This window comes from Bufo bufo, chromosome 6 (assembly GCF_905171765.1).
Source record: "Bufo bufo chromosome 6, aBufBuf1.1, whole genome shotgun sequence".
Lineage (NCBI taxonomy): Eukaryota > Metazoa > Chordata > Amphibia > Anura > Bufonidae > Bufo > Bufo bufo.
This window is the reverse complement of record NC_053394.1, coordinates 50123918-50147797: the sequence shown is the minus strand read 5'-3', so window position 1 is coordinate 50147797 and position 23880 is coordinate 50123918. Positions and strand designations below refer to the sequence as shown.

The 23880-nt window shown below is 41.0% G+C and overlaps 1 protein-coding gene across 1 annotated transcript in view; it reads right to left on the bottom strand.

The window, feature by feature from the left end:
• The window catches only part of INPP5A (inositol polyphosphate-5-phosphatase A), a 439951-nt gene that overhangs the window by 188505 nt on the left and 227566 nt on the right, over positions 1-23880 (bottom strand). The window contains exons 5-6 of the mRNA XM_040439018.1: positions 6624-6687; positions 1242-1345 (exon numbers count right to left, since the gene is read on the bottom strand). Of these exons, the coding sequence (XP_040294952.1) occupies positions 1242-1345; positions 6624-6687 (168 nt within the window). The remainder of the gene's footprint in view (positions 1-1241; positions 1346-6623; positions 6688-23880) is intronic.

Below are 23880 nucleotides of genomic sequence, written 5' to 3'. Positions count from 1 at the left end.
CTTCAGTTGCCGTTCTATGAACGCTTGATGTTGTCGGGCTCCCCAGACACATCAAATTGTCAGCCGCCCTGCCGAAAATGGAATGTCTGGCCAACAATACACTAACGAGTATGGGGGCCTTAACATTCCTGATCCTTATTTATACAGATACCTGCTGTTAATGAAGAATCGAGAGGAACCCATGCACAATAAATAGTCAATGGGTCCCAGTGAAATCAGCAAGTTTGGGAGATGTTCATCTAATGTGTATGACCACCATTACAAACATCCAACAGGAATATCGTATTTTTCGGACTAATAGACACACTTTTTCGTCTCACTCTTGTGCTGCCATTTTCTGGTGCATCAAATAGTCTGCATGCTGGCATTAGAAGCCAGAGACTGTGAGCTCTGCTTCTAACTAACAGGTCCTGGCAGTGCAGCAGTGAGGACACAGCATGTACTATGCTGGCTGTACATAATGTGTGTGTGATCTGCTCACTGAACGGTCACATCTTACACACACAAAAGTGTGACTGCTCAGTGTGCAAATAACGCACACATTGGTACACTACAGAGTAAATGGGTGCAGTAACGTCAGATCCATCCCAGTAACGTCAGAATCCTACTACTGCTTTTGACTGGGTAAGCTCAGGCAGCAAGACTGTCCCTAATAATGATGGGGCACTGCAGCTGGCATTGTCAGGGGGCACTGCAGCTGGCATTGTCAGGGGGCACTGCAGCTGGCATTGTTAAGGGGCACTGCAGCTGGCATTGTCAAGGGGCACTGCAGCTGGCATTGTCAGGGGGCACTGGCTTTTGTACCGAGTCTGTACCATATAAACTGTATAGTAAAAATTGTATTCTCTACTTTTATTGCTTCTAATTGTGGTTGCGTCTTATAGTCTGAAAATTATGGTATCTTATCTTCTGAATGGATCTTATCTTCTGAATGGATGCAGATAGACTTTTTTCTGAAGAAAAGCAGTTAATTTTATTTTCACAAGTGTCATGGCCAACTACAGGGCAACTACACTTTTTCTGGCGGCTTGCTGATAGAAAGGACACTGTTATGCTCCTGCAAAGGGGGGGGGGGAATCAAAACAGTTCACCGGGGCAGGTGCGAAGCATGTCTATAACGTCCAAGTTACTGATCTGATTGTTGGTAGAGGCATTCAGGTAAAATCATCCAGCAATGGTCCACACATTTCTAATACCAGAATGTAGACGGGATGTCCAGTTCTAACCAGTATAATACAAACCTCTGGGAAAAATTCTTGAGGGAATTTCTCTTTCTCCAGCATTGGAGTGCTTTCTAACGTGTCCGAGTAGATCTCTTTGCCTGTGACTTTTCTGTATTTTTTTGCTGAGGAGAAAAGAAATAAAAGGTTCTATTCAACATTGCCACATTAAAGGGTTTGTAATGCTGCACACTGGTAAACTGGTAATGTACTAAGAGCAGCCTCGTGTTTAAGATACGTCCTCAGAATGAATAAGAAATTCAGCTCATGCGGTTCACATCATTGTGTACTAGATATGCTTATTCATAAAGTGGACAGAACCAAGGTGGTCAAGCATGCTCTCGTGCCATCAGCAATAAGTTCACTGCAATAGCCCCTATGTCCTCCACCTAATGTAATAGGATTGGAGAAACAAGGCTGAAAAATGCACCAATTTACAAAAATGAAAAAAATACTAAATAAAAAAATCATATGTAAAGGAGTTATCCCATGATTAATGTAAAAAAAAGAAAATCAGACATCATATAGTACATGACTTTCTAATAAAGCTAGAACCAGCCCTGTACCTCACATGGATCCAGAGATCTCCCCGTTTATGGCTCTGCTAGTTTTATTTCAATTTGTCAGCTCAGGGGGTGTGTCCAAAAAAACATGGCGGAATTGAAAGGTTTTTTTTTCCCAATACCCCCCCGACAAATATTTTTTCCCCGTTTTTCATTACGAGATATGGCAATTCAATGGCACCAATAAAAATAGAATTTGTCCTGCAAGAAATAAGCTCTCATAAAGCGATGTAATTTTTTTTTAAAAGTTATGGCTCTTTGAAGGAATGAAAATGGTCTGTGTCCTTAAGAGGTTAAAGGCCATGGACAAATTTGAGGCTATTTTTTTTTTAATTACATTTTACTCATTTTTTGGGCTAAACAATTTTTTTAAAATTGGTCTATTAAAAATGTTCAGCCGTTTCTGAGATACAAGAGTTAAAATAAGTCTGTTTGCAAACTGTCACTCTTTTATTTGAATCTTGTCATCTGACGGCTCACATGCAGTTCTTATATCCTGACATTCTTAACACTCATTATACCTCAATTCTTATCAAACTGACAATATGCCTTAAATAAGTGTTTATGAGGTCAATAAATCAGAGATGAGAGCTACACATGAGCCGTCAGATGGTGGGATTCAAAGAAAACACAAAGCGACAGCTTGCAAACCAAATTATTTTTAACTTTTACCAGAAACGGCTGAACATTTTTAATAAAGACCAGTTGGAAAAAATAAATATTTTTAGCCCAAAATAAGTAAAATCCAATAATAAAAAATGCCCCTGTAGGTGTATGTAGCCTTTAAGTAATTAATTTTAATTTTACTCTTTACTTTTTAAATAAAAAAAAAGTACAAGAGAACATGAATTACTAGCCATTTCTAAATCAAAAATACTTTTCTGAACAAAAGTTCTTCCAGCCCGTGGAGCAAAGAAACACCGTTGGGAACAAAAGTTTAATTATACAAAATTTATTCTCATTTCCATTTGTTTTATGGCACTTGCTAAATATGTCCTATCTACATCAATCTCATTCACTGTCTCCTTGATTAAGAACATCAACTTTTTATGCTTCAGTCCCATTAAACTATTTAAAGGTGGAAGAGGGGACACTGTGGTCAGACTCTCCTCATTAAAAGTCATGCGCCGTTCTGGTGAAAAATCACGGAGCGTTGTTGCCCAGAAATACAATAAAATGTTAATGGTTTTTTAATACTGTTATCTAATTTTATTTCGTTCAGCATTATAGATGATGGAGGCTTCTGGCACGAAAAAAAAATGATTGATGACTGTAAAAGTTTCAAATGCAATGTCTACAGAAATGCCACTCAAATATCTTACAGTGGTGAGACCCTATACCCTCAATTATAAGAACAGAGGTAATTTGGCTTTCGACCGGTGCAAAAAAAATATAAAAAATACATTAATGAAACGGTATAAATCGAGCCAATTAGTTCATTTCACAGTTATTGCCACTTCATGACGTTTCAAATTAATGTGATGTAAAGGGCCGATTAATGTGGTCTGGCCCGACCATTTACAATGGGATGAGTTGAAGAAATGAGCAAGTCATAAATTACATAGGTGACTAATCTGGAAAATAACCAATTTTCTTTCTCTCTCTCTCTCTTTTTTTAAGATATAATCTTGAAGAAAAGTCAACCAGGGTTTCAGAAATCAGCCATATAATTCCAGTGAATTGCATATATAGCAGATAATCCCTTGGTCCAGGAAAGGCCAACCTGTGGCTCTCCTGCTGTTGTAAAACTACAACTCTCACCATGCCCTGCTGTAGGCCGATAGCTGTAAGGAGTTGTAGTTTTGCAACAGCTGGAGAGCCTCAGGTTGGCCATCCCTGCCTTAGTCTAATGAAGACTATCCCAACCTGCTCCTTTCTTTTGGAAGGTGAAGAACTACGAGGTAAAGGCCCCCATAAACCATTAGCTAAATGAAGGTTAATTTTGGTGGGACCAGCTGACCATCCAATGTATATGGGTGGTCTCCTGACTCTTCCTGACACATAAGGGAAAAAATAAAATACATTGCCATATTCTGATATTTTGGTGCCTCACAACCTGGAATTAACATGGATTGTTTGAGGATTTGCATCATTTAATTTACAGAACATGCCCACAACTTTAAAGATTTTTTTTATTTATTGTGAAGCAAACAAATGACAAAATAACAGAAAAAGTCAATGTGCATAACTATTCACCCCCCTAAAGTCAGTACTTTGTAGAGCCACCTTTTGCAGCAATTACAGCTACAAGTCGCTTTGGATAAGTCTCTATGAGCTTGCCATATCTTACCACTGGGATTTCTGCCCATTCCTCATTGCAAAACTGCTCCAGCTCCTTCAAGTTGGATGGTTTGCACTTGTGAACAGCAATCTTTAAGTCTGACCACAGATTTTCTATTGGATTGAGATCTGGGCTTTTACTAGGTCATTCCAACACATTTACATGTTTCCCCTTAAAACACTCAAGTGTTGCTTTAGCCGTGTGTTTGGGGTCATTGTCCTGCTGGAAGGTGAACCTCCGTCCTAGCCTCAAATCACAGGTTTTGCTCAAGAATATCCCTGTATTTAGCACCATCCATCTTTCCCTCAACTCTGAGCAGTTTCCCAGTCCCGGCTGCCGAAAAACATCCCCACAGCATGATGCTGCCACCACCATGTTTCACTGTGGGGATGGTGCTCTTTGGGTGATGTGATGTGTTGGGTTTGCGCCAGACATAGGATTTTCTTTGATGGCCAAAAAATTCAATTTTAGTCTCTTCAGACCAGAGCACCTTCCTCCATACATTTTGAGAGTCTCCCACATGCCTTTTCACAAACTCACAACGTGCCTTTTTGTTTTTAGCTGAAAGTAATGGCTTTCTTCTGGCCACTCTGCCATAAAGCCCAACTCTATAGAGCGTACGGCTTATTGTCGTCCTATGTAGAGATACTCCAGTCTCTGCTGTGGAACTCTGCAGCTCCTCCAGGGTTACCTTAGGTCTCTGTGCTGCCTCTCTAAATAATGCCCTCCTTGCCCGGTCCGTGAGTTTTGGTGGGCGGCCGTCTCTTGGCAGGTTTGCTGTTGTACCATGTTATTTCCATTTGGTTGTAATATATTTGATGGTGCTCCTGGGGATCATCAAAGATTTGAATTTTTTTTTTTTTATAACCTAACCCTGACTTGTACTTCTCAACAACATTGTCTCTTACTTGTTTTGAGAGTTCCTTGGTCTTCAAGGCAGTGTTTGGTTAGTGATGCCTCTTGCTTAGGTGTTGCAGCCTCTGGGGCCTTTCAAAAAAGGTGTGTATATGTAATGACAGATCATGTGACACTTAGATTGCACACAGGTGGACATCATTTCACTAATTATGTGACTTCTGAAGGTAATTGGTTGCACCAGAACTTTTTATGGGCTTCATAACAAAGGGGGTGAATACATACGCACATGCCAATTTTCTGTTTTCTATTTCTGAACAATAGTTTGATTTATATATTTTTCTCATTTCACTTCAAAACATAGAAGTTAAGGCTGTAATGTAACAAAATACAAAAAAAAGTCAAGGGGTGTGAATATATATAGTTATATCTACTGTGTGGAGGCTCATTTTTTGCAGGACGATCTGTAGTTTTTATTGATACCATTTTGGAGTTTGTGAGCTTCTATCACTTTTTTGATAAATGAAGCGATGAAATAATATCGGCAATATTGATTATTTTTCTGTTACGTCAATCACCCTATGGGATAAATATTTTTATATTTTAATAGTACCAGAGTTTTGGACGAAGCAATGCCTATGATGTTTAAATTTTTATTTTTTATGTATTTTTTTTTTTTTATTATTACATTTTTTTTTAGCCCCGCTAGGAGGCTACAATATTGACTAGTTAGATTTCTTTTAGCTTATACTGTAGTTCCATAGAACTACAGTATAAGCTCCATTTTCAGTTATCCTGTGTTGGCCACCTGCAGGCCAACATAGAAACTGCAGCTAACACGCTGGGTCTCTTCAGAGAGACTCAACGCATTAGAACTAAGGATGGGCTTCCCCGATTGCTGCACGGGGGAGCCGGTCTTAACCCGGAACTCCGGAAGCACGCGCTACCCGGGTTTTTTGACATTTAGATGGTGAGCCCTACAAATCTATTATCTACTATTATGGAACACTGGTCTTTCTTAAAATAAAGGGATTTTACAAACATCTTAATAATGGGCTCACACTTTTGCAGTTGACAATTTATATTCTGCTGCTCAGGGGCATAACTATAATTCAAAGGGCCCCATAGCAAAATAAGATGGAGACCCCACCACCTAATGTAAGAAAATTACATCACATTCTAGCAAAAAGCCACCATACTGTTATTCCCCACAAAAAGGTACAAAGTTTCTGCACCTGACTGCGTTCCCACCTCCCCCCACCTCTAGGCCCTATAGCAAGTGCTATGGCTTTAGCTACTCCTCTGCTGCTGCTTCCAATGGTTATGACTGAGCATAAGCGTGGAGAGGCAGGGATGGAGATCAGCCTCAGTACCAGTAGCTGAAATAATCAAATATTAGAAGTATAATAAATTCACTTAAAGGGGTTGTCCGGATTCAGCTCTGAATCTGGAGATATCCCTGTTTTCACCTAAGCAGGCCCTTTGATATAAACATCGGAGCAATTCATGCTCCAATGCTCTCCCTTGCCCTACGCTGAATCGCGCAGGGCAAGGGGTTTTTCTGGAGATCAGGTAATGTACCGAGCTCTCCATGGGTAAACTAGGCGGAGACTTCCGCCTAGCAGTGAGCCCGGTAACGTCACTAGCACTACCGGGCAGTCTTTAGCACTGCCCTAGCCTGTAAAATATTTTAGTGCGGCTTACCTTTGAAATCATACTGATACACATTCTTCAAAGACTCATGAAGAAAGTAAAAGCTTCCAAGTGCCTAGAAAAAAAAGAAAAAAAAAAGACAAAACAAGATTAGCGAAAACAAACACATCAGTTAACCTACAGCAAAATCCCAGGGAAAATGAAATCTTTCACAAAAAATGAATGGGCTGTTGGTGTAATGCACAGGCATAGAGGACTTCCATAGTAATAGACGCTCCGGCTGACAGAAACAGGGTGTGAAAAAAGAACCTCCACAATTAAATATAATGAAACATTTCACACTGCGTTTCCTAAAACAGAAATCCCATTTAAAGGGAACATGTTGAGGCAAATTATGTCCCTGGCCTAAAGCACCACCAGAGCTGCTTAGGAACCCAGCCAGCGTGACTCTTCAGGCAGCAGCACCGCCTCTGTGACTCCTCACTGGTAATTTGCATACAGATCATGCTGTCTTCAAACGTTTCTTTTGAGATAATTTAGGTATAGGAACATGTTCAGAAAATTTCTGGCTGACAGAAGTCTTTGGTGGTGCCAGGGTGGATAAAAATCAATGATTTTTAAAAAAAAAAAAAATCTAAAAAGAAAATCAGATTTTTTTGATTTAAATCGGATTTTTTTTAATATAAAATGCTTTTTGAGGAAAATATATTACCATACAAAGGTTATTCCATCATGAAATAAAGATTCGTTTTTTAATTATGTAGAATAAGGCTGTACGTAGACTCCCATATTGTTGAATGGATTAGGCAGTGGCTGAGGGACAGGCAACAGAGGGTTGTAGTCAATGGAGTATATTCAGACCATGGTCTTGTTACCAGTGGGGTAACTCAGGGATCTGTTCTGGGACCCATATTGTTTAATATATATTGCAGAAGGCCTCGATGGTAAGGTGTGTCTTTTTTCTGATGACACAAAGATTTGTAACAGGGTTGATGTTCCTGGAGGGATACACCAAATGGAAAAGGATTTAGGAAAACTATAGGTATGGTCAAAAATCTGGCAACTAAAATTTAATGTTAATAAGTGTAAGATAATGCACCTGGGGCATAAAAGCCCAAGAGCAGAATATACAATCAGTGATACAGTCCTAACCTCATTATCTGAGGAAAGGGATTTAGGGGTCATTATTTCAGAAGACTTAAAGGTAGGCAGACCATGTCATAGAGCAGCAGGAAATGCTAGCAGAATGCTGGGGTGTATAGGGAGAGGCATTACCAGTAGAAAGAGGGAGGTGCTCATACCGCTCTACAGAGCACTAGTGAGACCTCATTTGGAGTATTGTGCGCAGTACTGGAGACTATATCTCCAGAAGGATATTGATACTTTGGAGAGAGTTCAGAGAAGAGCTACTAAACTGGTACATGGATTGCAGGATAAAACTTACCAGGAAAGGTTAAAGGACCTTAACATGTATAGCTTGGAAGAAAGACGAGACAGAGGGGATATGATAGAAACTTTTAAATACATAAAGGGAATCAACAAGGTAAAAGAGGAGAGAATATTTAAAAGAAGAAAAACTTCTACAAGAGGACATAGTTTTAAATTAGAGGGGCAAAGGTTTAAAAGTAATATCAGGAAGTATTACTTTACTGAGAGAGTAGTGGATGCATGGAATAGCCTTCCTGCAGAAGTGGTAGCTGCAAATACAGTGAAGGGGTTTAAGCATGCATGGGATAGGCATAAGGCCATCCTTTATATAAGATAGGGCCATAGTATTCAGTATATTGGGCAGACTAGATGGGCCGAATGGTTCTTATCTGCCGACACATTCTATGTTTCTATATGTGTAATTTTTTTGGTAAATAAATTCCATTAATCCATTCACAATGTCATGCTCTTCCAGAGGTTTTTGTAAGATTATTGGGCAGTTTCTCTGCCTACAAGATATTATCACAGATGCTTGGTTTACTTTTGCAGTTCTCAAAACTGAATTTGACTCAGCAGAGATCACATGCCTCTTCTTCACAGCAAAAATGTTATAACATGAACAGAGTTGAGAAAAATACCTTAATCCTAACTTCTACAAACCTATGAATGCAGAATCAACCTAATCAAACTAATATGAAAGTTGTTTAAATCTTCATCTACTTGCATATTATAAGTTATACCAGCAAGAATTAGTCTTTATGTAGAAAACTATGATTTAAATCAAGCCTTACTGACTAGCGATTTAAATCGTGATTTAAATCATTTTGATTTAAATCAAATCCACCCTGGGTGGTGCTCGAGATGTTATTTTGCCTCATTACATTTCTTTTAAAACATTTGATAGATTTTTTTGAATTACTTATTATTACAGAGTATTTGTAAGCAAAAACTTAAACTAGTACTTAAAAAAGATTTAGATTAAAGGGGGTTGTCCCATAAAAATTGTAACAAAAGGGGAGATTATGACATTTAAATGTATTGCTATGCATAATCATTAGATTTTTACTTGTATGCGCTAATAAACACCTAGACCTAGACATTACCCCATAGACTGGCAAGTATAATATCTACAGTTTTTTTTCCTTCTTTTCCTTTTACTGAAGTAGTGACAGATGCCCGGCTGGCAGAGAGTGGTCTTGGCTCAGTGACTCCTGCATAATTTATGACAAGCTGCACATCCTAAAATTAAACATTTGCTGATTTGTCAAAAGCACCTACATGAGGTCCTACCAATCTCCTTGACATACAAGCTAATCCAAGGAAACATACTGGTATATATTAATCAATGGAAATATTTGATGGCGACCTGGGCAACTACCTTTATTTTTCCTGTTCATTATTTTTTTTTTATTGAGTTTAAGTAGTGTTATACATAGGTGGTGGACAATCCCCCAGAGAACATACGATACATAATATATATGATACACACAGCCTAGGTGGGAATCTAAAGTAGGTTCCTGCAGAAAAGCAAATACCGGTATTGAGGACAACAATGCTTAGAAAACGATTATGATAGATCACCATTATATACAGTCTCTGCACCTTACAATGAATTTCTGGAAAGTTGGAAAGTGTTTTATAATAATTATTGTGAACGCTTCCAAAAACATCTTTGGAAGATTTCTAAGATGAGACAATGGGCACTCCTGTAGCTTAGAGAATAAGATGAAGGACCAACTCTGACTGGAGAAATACAAAATTGCAAGGTCTAAAAGAACATGGAGACCAATTATTTCCCTAAGGACTTCAAAAAGGTCTTCCCACAATTTAGATCAGGGATCAGCAACCTTCGGCACTCCAGCTGCTGTGAAACTACAACTCCCAGCATGCAAATATGCTCGGCTGTTCTCACAACTCCCATAGAAGTGAATGGAGTAGTTTCAGAACATCTGGAGTGCTGAAGGTTGCCGATCCCTGATTTACGTAAAAGATAATAGAAAAAATTGGAGTGGATATATGGAAAAGGGAAATGGGGCAGGGAATGAGGAGAAGGGATAGGTAGAGCGCCAAAGGAGAACTTAAAATTAACGTCGAGACACTAACTCGTAATTTACTAGTTGCAGTACGAGGTAGCTACCCACTTAAAAAAAGAAAACACGGGGACACTAGTAGTGTGCCACATGCAAGGAGACAAATAACGGTATAGTGAGGCGCCAATTGCACGTAAACAGTAATGAAGAAAGTAGATATATAAATATAGAGAAGAACTAAAACGGCTCAAATTGCAGATATACCAGTACTAAAATATGGAAGCTGTATTAAAACATGCCATAACCACAATTAAAAATCAAGTTAAAGGGGTTATCCCATCTTAGACAAGGCGGGCATATCGCTAGGATATGCCCCCATTGTCTGATAGGTGCGGGTCCCACCGCTGGGACCCGCACCTACAAGGAGAGCGGAGAAAGTGGAGGAGGGCGCACTGCGCATGCGCAGCCGCCCTCCGTTCATTTCTATGGAGCCGCTGAAAATAGCCGAGCGCTGGCTCGGCTATTTCCGTCGGCCCTATAGAAATGAATGGGAGCGTTGGCCGCGCATGCGCGGTGCGCTCCCATTCACTTTAATGGAAGAGGCGGGGAGCTGTGCCTGGTGGTGGACGGACCCTGGGAAACCCGTGGTCCTCCAGCCACAACTCTCCCCGGCTCCGTTCTCGTTGTAGGTGCGGGTCCCAGAGGTGGGACCCGCACCTATCAGACAATGGGGGCATATCCTAGCGATATGCCCCCATTGTCTAAGATGGGATAACCCCTTTAAGTCAAGGGACTTACTTCACCGGGGAGGAGGATGAACAGGATAAAGCTCAAGACACCTGTCCTCTTTACCTCCCCCACCGAGGTTACCTGTAAGATGGATACACACCCCGTCCTCGCAATGAGTAAACTTGAGGACTTCAAACCAAGGATGCTTGTTTTATTCTTATTAAAAGCTCGACGCGTTTCGGGGATTACAGTTAGGTCCCCTTTATCAAGAGCATAAGCAAGATCTTATGATCCCTGATTTAGATACTACTGGGTAGATCCACTACATGGAAGAACAGGATGTGTCAAATATTTGATGACTGGGAGTACCACCTCTAGTGCTCGCACCCATCTCCAGAACAAGGTCCCATCGAACACTCATTTTAGGATGACAACACCTGCACGGTGGGGGTAAGTTACAGTGTGACATACACAAAAATTAAATTACAGGATATTGGGAAATAATTTTACAAACCAACCAATGCCTTTAAGCTCCACTTGTCCCCGGGCATCCTCATACAACAAGAAAATAGTTTTCCACCACAGATGGAAAGCTCGGCTAGACAATGCTGTATCTAGAATTCCAAATGATTCTTTCATTATAAAGTAGAACTATATTGATTTACTAGCCTTTTTCTTTCTTATAGCTGAAATACGTGTATCTGTGAGACCATATAATGTCAAACCCCCTACACAATATACCCTTGTCCTTCCCTCCTCTCACTCCCCTCTGACCCCTATACACAGGTAACATACACTGTCATTTTTGTCTGGTCTACATTTTCATACTCTGACATATCTACTGGAAATTTCAAAAGGTTTGCTATGTGTACTGTATGTAACCATGTACAATTCCAGTTGTAACTTTCATTTAGTAATTTTACTTTTTTTTTTTGTTTACTCAATAAAAACTATGGTTTAAAAAAAATTATATAAAACAAACCCCACTTGTCCTCTAACTCGTCTCCACTTCAGGCAGATCTTTATAAATGATCGGCCCTGTTTGGAGGCGACACGCGCTTGATGTATTAAACAGCCCATAATTGTGAGCATATTGCAAAAATAAAACGGCCACGTGGTTTCCCCGCTAATGACCACCAATGGGCTGGCATCCAAAACAGCAGACGCCCGAGTCCTTTTGTCAGGCATCTCCGGCATGTCATTAGTCATGTAACAAGAGCAATCGGTGGCTCTTTCTTTCCTCCCAAGGGTATTGACAATAGGCTACAATACACTATCAAAAACAGATCTCCTCCGACAAGCTCTCCAAATTTACTTCTCTGCCCAGAACAAACATTTAATGCATAACCGGGGGCAAAAGAGAGCGCGCTAATATGATAGTCTGAATATTAAAATAAATATATGTCAAAACGATGGCCCATAATGACACAGAAGCCGTAATTCATGCAGTCATAAAATCTATAATTAGCTAGAATGAATATCGAAAGTTAAAGTTCAACAGAACTTTTGAAATGTTTAACCCGCTCTATCAATACAGTTCAATGATTCCATTTGTTAATGGACATGCCATAGATGGAATATTAATCAGGTCGGGGCAGCGCTGACAGGAAGTCCTTATCTCTAACCAGTCCCTCCAACCCAAGTGTGTGTCAACAGGATTTCTGTCACATCTGACATTATTGATTGCATGTCTGTATTCTTCAGGAGGAAAAAAAATAAAATAAAAAATATATATGGTTTACATATTTATAAAGCAGATTGTCAGAAACACCCATTATTTTCCCATTAGGAGAGATGCAGTCCATTATGAGACATTGGAAAACAGGCGGCAGGCAACAGATTTGTGCGAAATTTACATTTACAGCGTCCAAACGCTGCACGCAGCCAGTTCTTAGTGACTGTCAGACATCTCATTCCCATTAGACATAATTTATGTAGCAATTATCTGAAAACAAGAGGAGAGCGGGCAATATGTTTTCATCATTTCCGAGGAGGGCAAGGGAACAGTTGTTGTTGTCGTTTACGTTAGAAAAAGTCTTGGAAGGAAAGACGCAAGGAAATCATAGCATGAGCCTTTATAATAATATACATAAAAGGGATTTAAAAAAATGTGATTTGATGAACGACTACAATTAATCAGTACATTTGCATTTTAATATAAAATTGTTATTACCTAGAAGGGGTTTTCCCACCATAGACATTTATGGCATATCCGCTGGAAATTACATAAATGATGGGTGGGGAGCTCCAGCTATTAGTAGACCATCGTGAGCAGCATAAACTAGTGACAGACACCGACTTCAGTGTTCTGCCAATATTAAAGGGTCGCCGATGACTACCAGTATAACCATTGCAGCCTTGGCTTGGAAAGAGTCAAGGTCATTCATGAGTTCTTGCTCTCCTGGCCCACCTAATGATGGGCAGTTCTGTCCTAAGGAAAGAACTAAGGAGAGAGCTAGCAATCTTCAGGAGGTGGGCAGGGAGAGCTGGTGCTTATGAATAACTAGGACTCTTTGTAGTCGAGCGTGACTCTTTACCAAGCCTGGGCTGCCATGCTTATAGTGGTAATATTAGCTCATTGGTGACACTGTTGAAATTAACATATGCAACAAAGAAGATGATCGGTTCCCTTGAAATCAATTTCTGTGCAACTTTGGTGACAGCCAGCATAGCCAACATTACTAGTCCGCAGGAGGTTGTTGGCTAAGTTACCTAGACTTAGTGCCAGTAGAGTTTTTCCGATAAATAGTGGGTGGGGGGGAACATAGACAACACCAGCAATGCCTACAGCAAAGTGGTCCTCATGAACACTGTTAGCATAGGGCCTACCTTCAGAATAACTCCCTGGATCAACAACCCTTCTTCAGAAATCTAGTAGCTATAACCTGTAATATTACCACCCTCCAGAAATACATCGAGGCTCCTCCAACTCTTAGTGAACTCACCATCACCACCTCCTCAGGCAGAGAGTTCCATAGTCACTGCTCTTACCGTAAAGAATCCTTTTCTATGTTTGTGTACAAACCTTCTTTTCTCAGGGTCCTGGGTATAAATAGATGATGGGAGAGATCTCTGTACTGACCCCTGATATATTTATACATAGTAATTAGATCTCCCCTCAGTCGTCTTATCTAAATTGAATAGCCCTAATTCTGATAATCTTTCAGGGTACTGTAGTCCACACATTCCAGTTATTACTTTAGTTGCCCTCCTCTGAACACTCTCCAGCTCTGCTATGTCTGCCTTGTTCACAGGAGCCCAGAACTGTACACAGTCCTCCATGTGTGGTCTGACTAGTGATTTGTAAAGTGGCAGGACTATGTTCTCATCACGGGCATCTATGCCCCTTTTGATGCAACCCATTATCTTATTGGCCTTGGCAGCAGCTGCCTGACACTGGTTTTTACTGCTTAGTTTGCTGTTCACTAGGTCCTTTTCCAGGTCAGTGTTACCCAGTGTTTTACCATTTAGTATGTACGGGTGACTTGCATTATTCCTTCCCATGTGCATAACTTTACATTTGTCAGTGTTAAACCTCATCTGCCACTTATCTGCCCAAGCCTCTAATCTATCCAGATCCATCTGTAGCTGTATAGTGTCATCTTCTGTGTTAATTACTTTACACAGTTTAGTGTCATCTGCAATTTTTTTTATTTTGCTGTGCAAGCCTTATACATTAATATATTGGAGAATAAGGCCCAATACTGACCCTTGTGGCACCCCACTAGTGACCGTGACCCAATCTAACCGTTAATAACCACCCTCTGTTTTCCATCTCTGAGCCAGGTACTTACTCACATACACACATTTTCCGCCAGTCCAAGCTCCCCTAGTGGCAACTTCAAGCTACCTTTGCAGGTGATTTGTCTGCTCTGCAAGAAACCTGGTTTCCCATCTTAGGACAATTCCAGACAATCCTGGAAAATAGGCGAGTATGAAACACTGCTCGTTGTCCTGTCTAAATCGCAAACTGAACCAGAAGAACAGCAGGGTCTATGGACGTCTTAGGCTACTTTCACATTTGGTGCGGATCAGTCATGGATCTGCACAGACGGATCCGTTCAGATAATACAACAGTCTGCATCCGTTCAGAACGGATCCGTTTGTATTATCTTTAACATAGCCAAGACGGATCAGTCTTGAACACCATTGAAGGTCAATGGAGGACGGATCCGTTTTCTATTGTGCCAGAGAAAACAGATCCGTCCCCATTGACTTACATTGCGTGTCAGAACGGATCCATTTGGCTCAGTTTCGTCAGACGGACACCAAAACGCTGCAAGCAGCAGGAATGGAGACAGAACTGAGGCAAACTGATGCATTCTAAGCGGATCCTTATCCATTCAGAATGCATTAGGGCAAAACTGATCCATTTTGGATCGCTTGTGAGAGCCCTGAACAGATCTCAGAAACGGAAAGACAAAACGCGAGTGTGAAAGTAGCCTAAGATGGTGCTAGAAACAAAGAAAGGAAGCACAGCTAACCAAACACCAGAGATCAAATGGATAAAGAGGCTACATAAAATAAAAAAATGTAAAAGGATACAAAGTAATATTATAAAACAATCGGCAAATAAAAGAAAGCTTGCTACATGACATCTCCCTTGTAAACATCATTCTATTTCCACTTATTGCCCATTCTAGTAATAGAGAGCCAGAACATATCTAAAAAGTACATATTAGTGAACTATACTTGCCACGCACTTTATCAACTATCCATGAATGCAAAGCAAAAGCTTATTAGTCATTATAGGTGGAGAAACAGGTCCTGCACACAAATCAACGGCTATTAGTATATATTTAATCACTTTTTATTTGCAAACAAATTAGGTGAGTAACAATTTATCATTTCCCGAATTAGACTTATCAGTAAGTACATATCATTAAATGACTGTTGTGCTGTGCTTTGTGTGTTTGGTTCTGACACAGCGACATGCATAAGTTAGTAAAAGAGAAAGACCATATGTGGTCAATCTATTTCTTTAATGTTTTTTAGGTGGGACACAACACATGTGCAATATAGGTTACTAATGAAAGGAGTGGAGTGAGAAAATACAGGAATTGGACCTATCCCATAATCAATGCTCTGACAATGATCAGCGGGAACAGGAGGGGTTGAGCTTATCTGTATTATTCATTTAGCTCTACTGAAAAGCTTTTCATCACTATGTGAATAACAAGGCGCAATAAAGATATAAATAACTGGTTATTGTTAACATAATAAAGTCAGCTCTGGATCACACCTTGGGATTAATTCTGAACATACACACGAGATCAACCTTGGATGAAATAGACCATTTCAACAATTTCAGCTGACCATTGTTTGAAAAATTAGCTCGCAGTGGCCAATGGCAGACTTGTCTGCTGAAAATGTGGTAGTCATCCAGGCTGGAAGACTTCGGACAAAGTTTTGATCGATTTGTGGGGGGGGGGGGGGGGGTCTGGGTGTTGAGACCTCTACTGATTCTTGAAATGAAGGGACAGAAACCAAGTGCTGTTCCTCTGCACTAGCTGAAGATGGATCCATAGAAAGCCCATGAGCTTGTTTTGTCTTTAGCTAGGAAAATGACAGCACTCGCCGAGTGTTCCTGAGCCCTCATTCAAATCAAGTCTTTTCTGAACTCAGTATCCACAGCCCAACTGGAGTTCTTGATCCTCATGAGTGCAGAACAGATGATTATATCTACAGTATTTATCAAACAGCAATATGTGTTGCCTGAAATGCTAATAATGCCTTAAAGGGAATGTGTCATAACAAAAAGACCTATTATTTAAGTCACGTTTTTATGCTATATATACACAGTGCTGCCCATAATTATTCATACCCCTGGCAAATTTTGACTAAGTTACTTTTATTCAACCAGCAAGTAATTTTTTGACGGGAAATGACATTGGTGTCTCCCAAAAGATAATAAGACGATTTATTATTGCGGGGAAAACAAACATTTCTCAGCATTTACATTTGAGCAAAAAGTGTCCAGTTCAAAATTATTCATACCCTTCGCAATAATTAGTAGAAAAGCTATAACTGCTTCCTATAATTGCAGACCAGCTTTTTGCATGTCTCCACAGGTATTTTTGCCCATTCATCTTTAGCAATGAGCTCCAAATCTTTCAGGTTGGAGGGTCTTCTTGCCATCACCCTGATCTTTAGCTTCCTCCACAGATTCTCAATTGGATTCAAGTCTGGACTCTGGCTGGGCCACTCCAAAACGTTAATGTTGTTGTCCGCTAACCATTTTTTCACCACTTTTGCTGGGTGTTTTGGGTCATTGTCATGCTGAAATGTCCACTGGTGCCCAAGGCTAGGTTTCTCTGCAGACTGCCTGATGCTGTCGTTGAGAATCCTCATGTATTGCTTTTTTTTCATGGTGCCGTTTACTGTGATTCGGTTCCCTGGTCCATTGGCTGAAAAACACCCCCAAAGCATTAGGTTCCCACCACCATGTTTGACAGTGGGGATGGTGTTCTTTGGGTTGAAGGCTTCTCTTACGCCAAATGAAGGAAACCTCATTGTGACCAAACAATTCAATTTTTGTTTCATCTGACCATAACACAGAAGACCAGAAGTCGTCTTCTTTGTCCAGATGAGCTTTTGCAAAGGCCAAGCGAGCTTTTGTGTGCCTGGTCTGGAGAAGTGGCGTCCTCCTTGGTCTGCAGTGTGCAGTGTCCGTTGGATTGTCTGCCTTGAGACATTGCCACCAGCGGAGCCCAGATTCACCAGGATGGCCGTGGTGGTGATCCTTGGATTCTCTTTAACCTCTCTAACTATCCTCCTGGCCAGCACAGGTGTCACTTTTGGCTTCTGACCACGTCCTCTGAGATTTTCCACAGTGCGGAACATCTTGTATTTTTTGCTCAAATGTAAATAAAAGCTGAGATGTTTGTTTTCCACATCGTCTTATTATCTTTTGGGAGACACCTATGTGATTTTCTCTCAAAAAATTACTTGCTGGTTGAATAAAAGTAACAGTCAAAATTTGCCAGTGGTATGAATAATTATGGGCAGCACTGTATATAGAAACAAAGAATAAAAAAGACCACCTGGTCCATCTAGTCTGCCCTTACATTATTTCTTTTTTTTATCATAGGATAGATGTGTGTTTATGCCAGGCATCACTTACTGTAGATTTCCCAACCACCTCTACTGGAAGTTTGTTCCAAGCTTCAACCACTTTCAGTAAAATAATATTTCCTGATATCGCTTACCCCCAGCCAATTTCAGATTGTGTCTCCTTGTTCTTGTGTTTAGCTTCTTAGGCTACTTTCACACTCGCGTTTTGGGTGGATCCATCATGGATCGGCAAAAACAGACCCGTTACAATGATACAACCGCATGCATCCGTCATGAACGGATCCGTTTGTATCATCTGTAACATAGCCAAGACGGATCAGTCATGAACTCCATTGAAAGTTAATGGGTGACTGATACGTTTCCGTATCCGTCCCCATTGACTTACATTGTGTGGTAGGACGGATCTGCTGCAAGCAGCGTTTTGGTGTCCGCCTCCAGAGTGGAATGGAGACTGATCGGAGGCAAACTTATGCATTTTGAGCGGATCCTTTTCCATTCAGAATGCATTAGGGCAAAACTGATTCGTTTTGGACCGCTGGTGAGAGCCCTGAACGGATCTCAAACGGAAAGCCAAAACGCCAGTGTGAAAGTAGCCTTATTCAGACCACTTCCCTCCTGAACCTTATTTAAACCTTTTAAAGGTTTCGATAATATCCCTCTTTCCTCAAGGCTATACAGATTAAGGGGTCATTTAATATCCCAAAATACGACTAGATTAGGTGTATTTTTGGCCCAGATAGCGACGCAAAGGTAATTTGCGCAGCAATCTGCGACTTTTCCCTGCTCACGCCAAGTCTAAATAAGTGGGCGTGGAGTGGGCAGGTAAGGGCTGTCAGGCCCGTCTCATTCATCATTTTCTATGCCCGTTTTGTGTAGAAAATGGTCTAAATGTAATATAGCTAGAAAGCTGGCTTACATTTAGACTGGCACTGGATGCGCCAAAGTTATGTAGAGGTCGCCAGCTATAGGGGTTATTAAGACCGGGATCTAAAACGCTGGTCTTAATAAATGACCCCCTAAAGTCTATCCTGGTATGTTTTATGCTCAAGACTAGGTTTTAGCGAAAACTAAATCAGATTAGTTTAAAAACGTTAATAATAGGAGCGCTGTCTTACTGTAAAATGTATGTCCTCCGCAGAGGTCTTTCTGAAGTTTCTGAAAATAGAGCAAACTAACTTTGTCTCACTTCTATCACGTCAATTTGTTTACTGGCATAAATTACTGTATTAAAATACTTAGCCGAACTCGGCTTCGAACCTCATTAATGAAGCAGAGTTCAGCTTTGTACTTTGATACAGTAATTTATGCCAATAAACGGAGTGACATGATAGAAGTGAGAAAGTAAATCTTGTGGTATTTGCAGAAACTTTGGAAAGACCTCCACGAAGGGCATACATTTTACAGTAAGGCGGAGTCCATATTAAGGTAGTTTAAGTCCCTGCTCCATTTGTGTTGCCAGTCTCCGCAACCGTTCCATTTTATCTATGGCTTTTTGTAGGTGGGATTTCCAGAACTGGACACAGTATTCCAGATGTGGTCTCACTAGCGCTCTATACAGTGGGATCCCAATCTCTCTCTTCTTACTGGTTATACCACTTGCTTTCCCTGCTGCCTGCCCACACTGTGCACTCATTTTAAAGCTCTCAGGACACCCATATCCTTCTTTTCTGAAGTCCTTGCTAACACAGAGCTGGCTATACGATATTCAGACGAAGTTCCTTCTCCCTAAAGTGCATTATTTTACATTTGGAAACATTGAACTGCATTTTCCATTGTTTGGACCAATTATCTAGTGAATCTTTTTCCATGTTACACCCCCCCCCCCCCCCCCCCCCCCTAGGAAAATCAACCCTATTACACACTTTGTCAAAAGAAGAAACCATACCTACCAAACCCTCTCCTATGTCACCTACAAAGATATTAAAAGGGATAGGACCCAGGACGGATCCTTAAGGTACACCACTTGTGACATTTCTCCTCAGAATGTACCCAATTAAAAACAATACTCTGATATCTATCCAACTGCCAACTATAGATCCACTGGACTATCCAGGGATTAAGTCCAATCTTCAGTAATTTTACTTTTTTCCTCATTATGTGGCAGTGTATCAAAGGCTTTTCTAAAATACACATCACTAGTTCTCACACTGGCCACTAGGTCTAAAATATGTCCGGACTTTCTATTCTACACAGTAGACATCTCTTTATAATCACAGGTAGAATGATAGTGACAGATAACACCTCTGTAAAGATAACACATGATCCACCATTTACCAGCTCCCTCCTGACCTCTGCACAGGTCACAGAGCATGCCTAGAAAACTCTCCTATAGAAGGAGCCATCCCTTCCATTGTGTTTATGGCCCATGTGGCCGCTCTCAAAGAATTTGAAGTCTTGACATTGTTAGGCCTAATAGCCAGTTTGAAAACTACATCCTTTTAGGATTTTTTTTTTTTTAAGATACTGATAGTGAAAAGAAAAAAAAAAAAAAAAAGAAAAAAAAAAAATACTACAAAACAAGTTTAACATAAAAAATGGATTTGAACACAAAGTTATTTTCTAAGCCATTCCATTCAGCCTTCCAATACAGGGAAGGGAAGGCTCGGATGTATGCCACATACAACAGGTGTCTTTACATAGAACAGTGTATCATCAGCCTCACATACCAAAAGCTCACTTTTGGCAACTACTTGTCATGGCCCTGGTGTTGTGCGCTGTGACAAGTTTGCCGTATATGTCGGTTGCCAGGGGCAACACGTGGTTAGCTGCATGTGTGTGCATTGCTCCCCTTCTCCTGGTTCCTCCTCTGTCTGGTGCTGGAGGGGCTAACTACCTTGCTGGGTGTGGTCACTAGGTGCTTCTTATACCTGTGGCTTATGGCCAGGAGTCAGTTGTGCTCCAGCCTTGGTGTGTGCTGGAGTTATGCTCCTTGTCTGGTAGTTCCATCTTCCATCCTTTACCGAAGGGGTGAACCAAAAGTCAAGTCTGTGAGCTGTTGCTGGAGTGCTGGTTCCTGTGTGTCAGTATGTACTGCATCCGTTTGGTGTTTGGATTGCAGTATGTTTGTATGGGTTCCAGTTCACCTTTGTGTGGTCTTCTGTTGTGCCGTCCAGCAGCTGCAGCAGGTAAGTTACCATGCCTTCCTGGTTTAGTGGTTATCCACGCCACTGGATACTTACCTGCTGTTCCACTTGGCGTTTCTCTGCAACTAGGCCGGTTGAGACTCCTGTTCATCCGTGTCTTGGAAGAACAGGTTGTCTCTCCCCTGCTCCTATGTGAGGGATCATCAGGGTCCTAGGTATCCTGGGTATGAGCCGTCCTACCATCCAGGTCCCCTCATACTGTGAGGAGTTAGGGTGAGGATTAGGGACGCTTTAGATGGTGACCTGCTCCGAGCATCCTGGCCTAGCTGCTGCCCCGCATCCCTAATATCGTACGGTGTATCCCCACCGTAACACTACTGTTTGAAGAGATCCTTCTGGAAATGTTTTCAGATATTTTTTTTTTCTCATTGGTGGTAAGTACAGTGCAGAGCTGAATAGAGCAACAAAAGGTGATTGCCAATATATAACTCCTCCCCAAAATTGCCTATATATTACCTACATAGCATTGGGTAAGGGTTGACCATCTGAAACAATTACCACATTGCCCATGGATCCTATCAAGTCTGGTTAGGAGGGCCTGTAGAGTATGGGTAGCGCTGAAAGCTGTGGGTAATATGTCCATCTGCTGGATGTGACATCCATCAAATGACCTTCACCTGCAGCAATATGACCACTATCACCATCTCATACTTCTGAATGCCAGGTTCAAAAATATCACTACCTGCCGAATAAGAGAACATGTTCTGTTGGAGGTCCTATAAACATTGTGAACGGAGGCCATACGGACTTTGACATACACCAGAGGCCTGAGTGACAAGCTACGCTAAGAATAAGAAGCAATTCAGCTATTAAAATGTGCGTGCACTTGGACAAGTGCCTCTCAAAGAGGACCAAGATGGAAAGATAAGGAGGAGGGAAGACAGCAAGCCTCATGTCATTTTACATCTAGGGGCACTTGTATCCTATGTGATAAAAATAGTTAGCATGTCATTCAGATCGGGCTCGGCCCCCATGTAGAAACCCTTGTAACTGCCTCAAAATGAGAGATGATTGATTTACAAAGCACCGTATTCTAAATTTCATATGCCCAAGCTAAACATGAAATAATTGGACAAAGTTGTTCCCCTGTCTGACCCACCACAATCAAGCCCCTTTCAAGGTTGACTGCCTCTATGAGAAATATGTGCATAATTTCATTTTGTCTGCCGTCCAACATCCAATGTTAGAAGTTAATTAAATTGCTTGTCCATTGTATTCATCCACTTACAAAGTTAATGATATTCTGCTCCTGAATTAAAGAGAATTTTATAAAGCCTGCTCTATGGAAGCTGGCAGACAATGCATTGAAGAGCTGAACTCTGTCAAAGTTTGTGATTGCTGCCCCTCTAATTAGGAGGCAAAATAAATGTTTTCTTGTCTGCCAATGCACAAGACAAGCCGTCTTGACAGGCGAAATGTATTTTATTCTTCCACAATGGCAACTTAATAATAGCCATAGCTACGCCATAATAAATTCCGCTACATTAATAAACCCGTTAAATTAGTGAATCAGGAAAACAACGATTAAGTGCAGTCCGACAAGAGTGCACCCCCAGAACACTAGACGAGGCGCGCCGGGACGAGATGAGGGGCCCTCTCAAGGACATACCTAACGAAGAAAAAACAAATTAGCCCTGTGCAGGCGCAAAGGCACTACTCTGAACAGATACCGTGACAATGACGGATGTCTTTTTTTTCAGTTGAGGCGTTAATTTGCAGATGCCATCGAACGTTGACTTGTTTAATTTTGTAACCTACCGTCTTTTCCGTTAGTTACCTCGGGATCCTGACCTCCTAGCTTCTTCTTGATTAAGTCTTGGTGAAAAAAAAAAAATAAAGACTTAAACGAGGTTGTGTCATGAGACATTGTTGTCGCATCGCTAGGATAAGTCATCAATGTCAGATAGGTGCTGGTCCCACCTTTAGGACCCGCACCTATTTCCAGAAAAAAAAAACTAAAGTGAGCAGAGAGCCCTATGGTGTCAGTTATTTGATGCATTGGTCATGGGATTAAGCCACTTCCGGCCAAGTGGGGAATAGGGCAGTGGCGTGGAAATGTTGGAACAGTGGGTAGAGATTTTTTTTATTTTTTTTAAATGAGCAACAGGTTACAACCATTGTGGTTGTTGGCTCCTCATCTTGACTAAGCTGATGCTCTGTTCTCAGCAGTGCAGAGATTTGTGGCCATCACACAACCATAACTGGGGTCTGCATATGACTCATGTCTACAGCGCAGTGTTGTATGCATGCTCTGGGAGCTGCGCATAGGTCAACATCATGTGGGGGGGGGGGGGGGGGTTAGCTTTGGTTTACTCTTTGCCTATTACCTATTGTCAATGGTGGATCCTTCATTATCTGCTTCCAACTTTTTAGGGCTATATTTGCAAGAGGCCAGAAATTGCTGCTACTTCCCCATTCGTCCAAAAAGAGCTTGCAGAAATGCAGGAACACGTGGCAGCAGTATCCCGTTTAGCTCTATGGAAAGCTCTCACAGAAACATCTACAACAGATGTGATGTGTGAATATACCTTAATAGAGATGGTTTACCATTTATTTTAATCTCACCTGTGATGATAATGAGATGACTGCTGAGAAGTGATCTTTACAAAACGGTAAGTGTCACGGAATTATGTTTATTCGTAATGGACAAAATACTGGCTGCAGACTTTTTGGTTTATTAGTTAATTCGTCGCATGTTTCAAAAAAATGCCACTTAAGCTGACCATACACATTGGACGGCTGTCAACCGGACCCTCATTCTGCTGTCAGCTCTCTCTCTCTTTCCTGACACCCTATACACGAGCATACTTGGTTGAGCAAGCAACGTTTAAGGACAGCTTAAGAAATTATATTTTAAATAAGGTTTTTGATAAAAGGTCCTTTTTCTATTTATAGAAAATAATT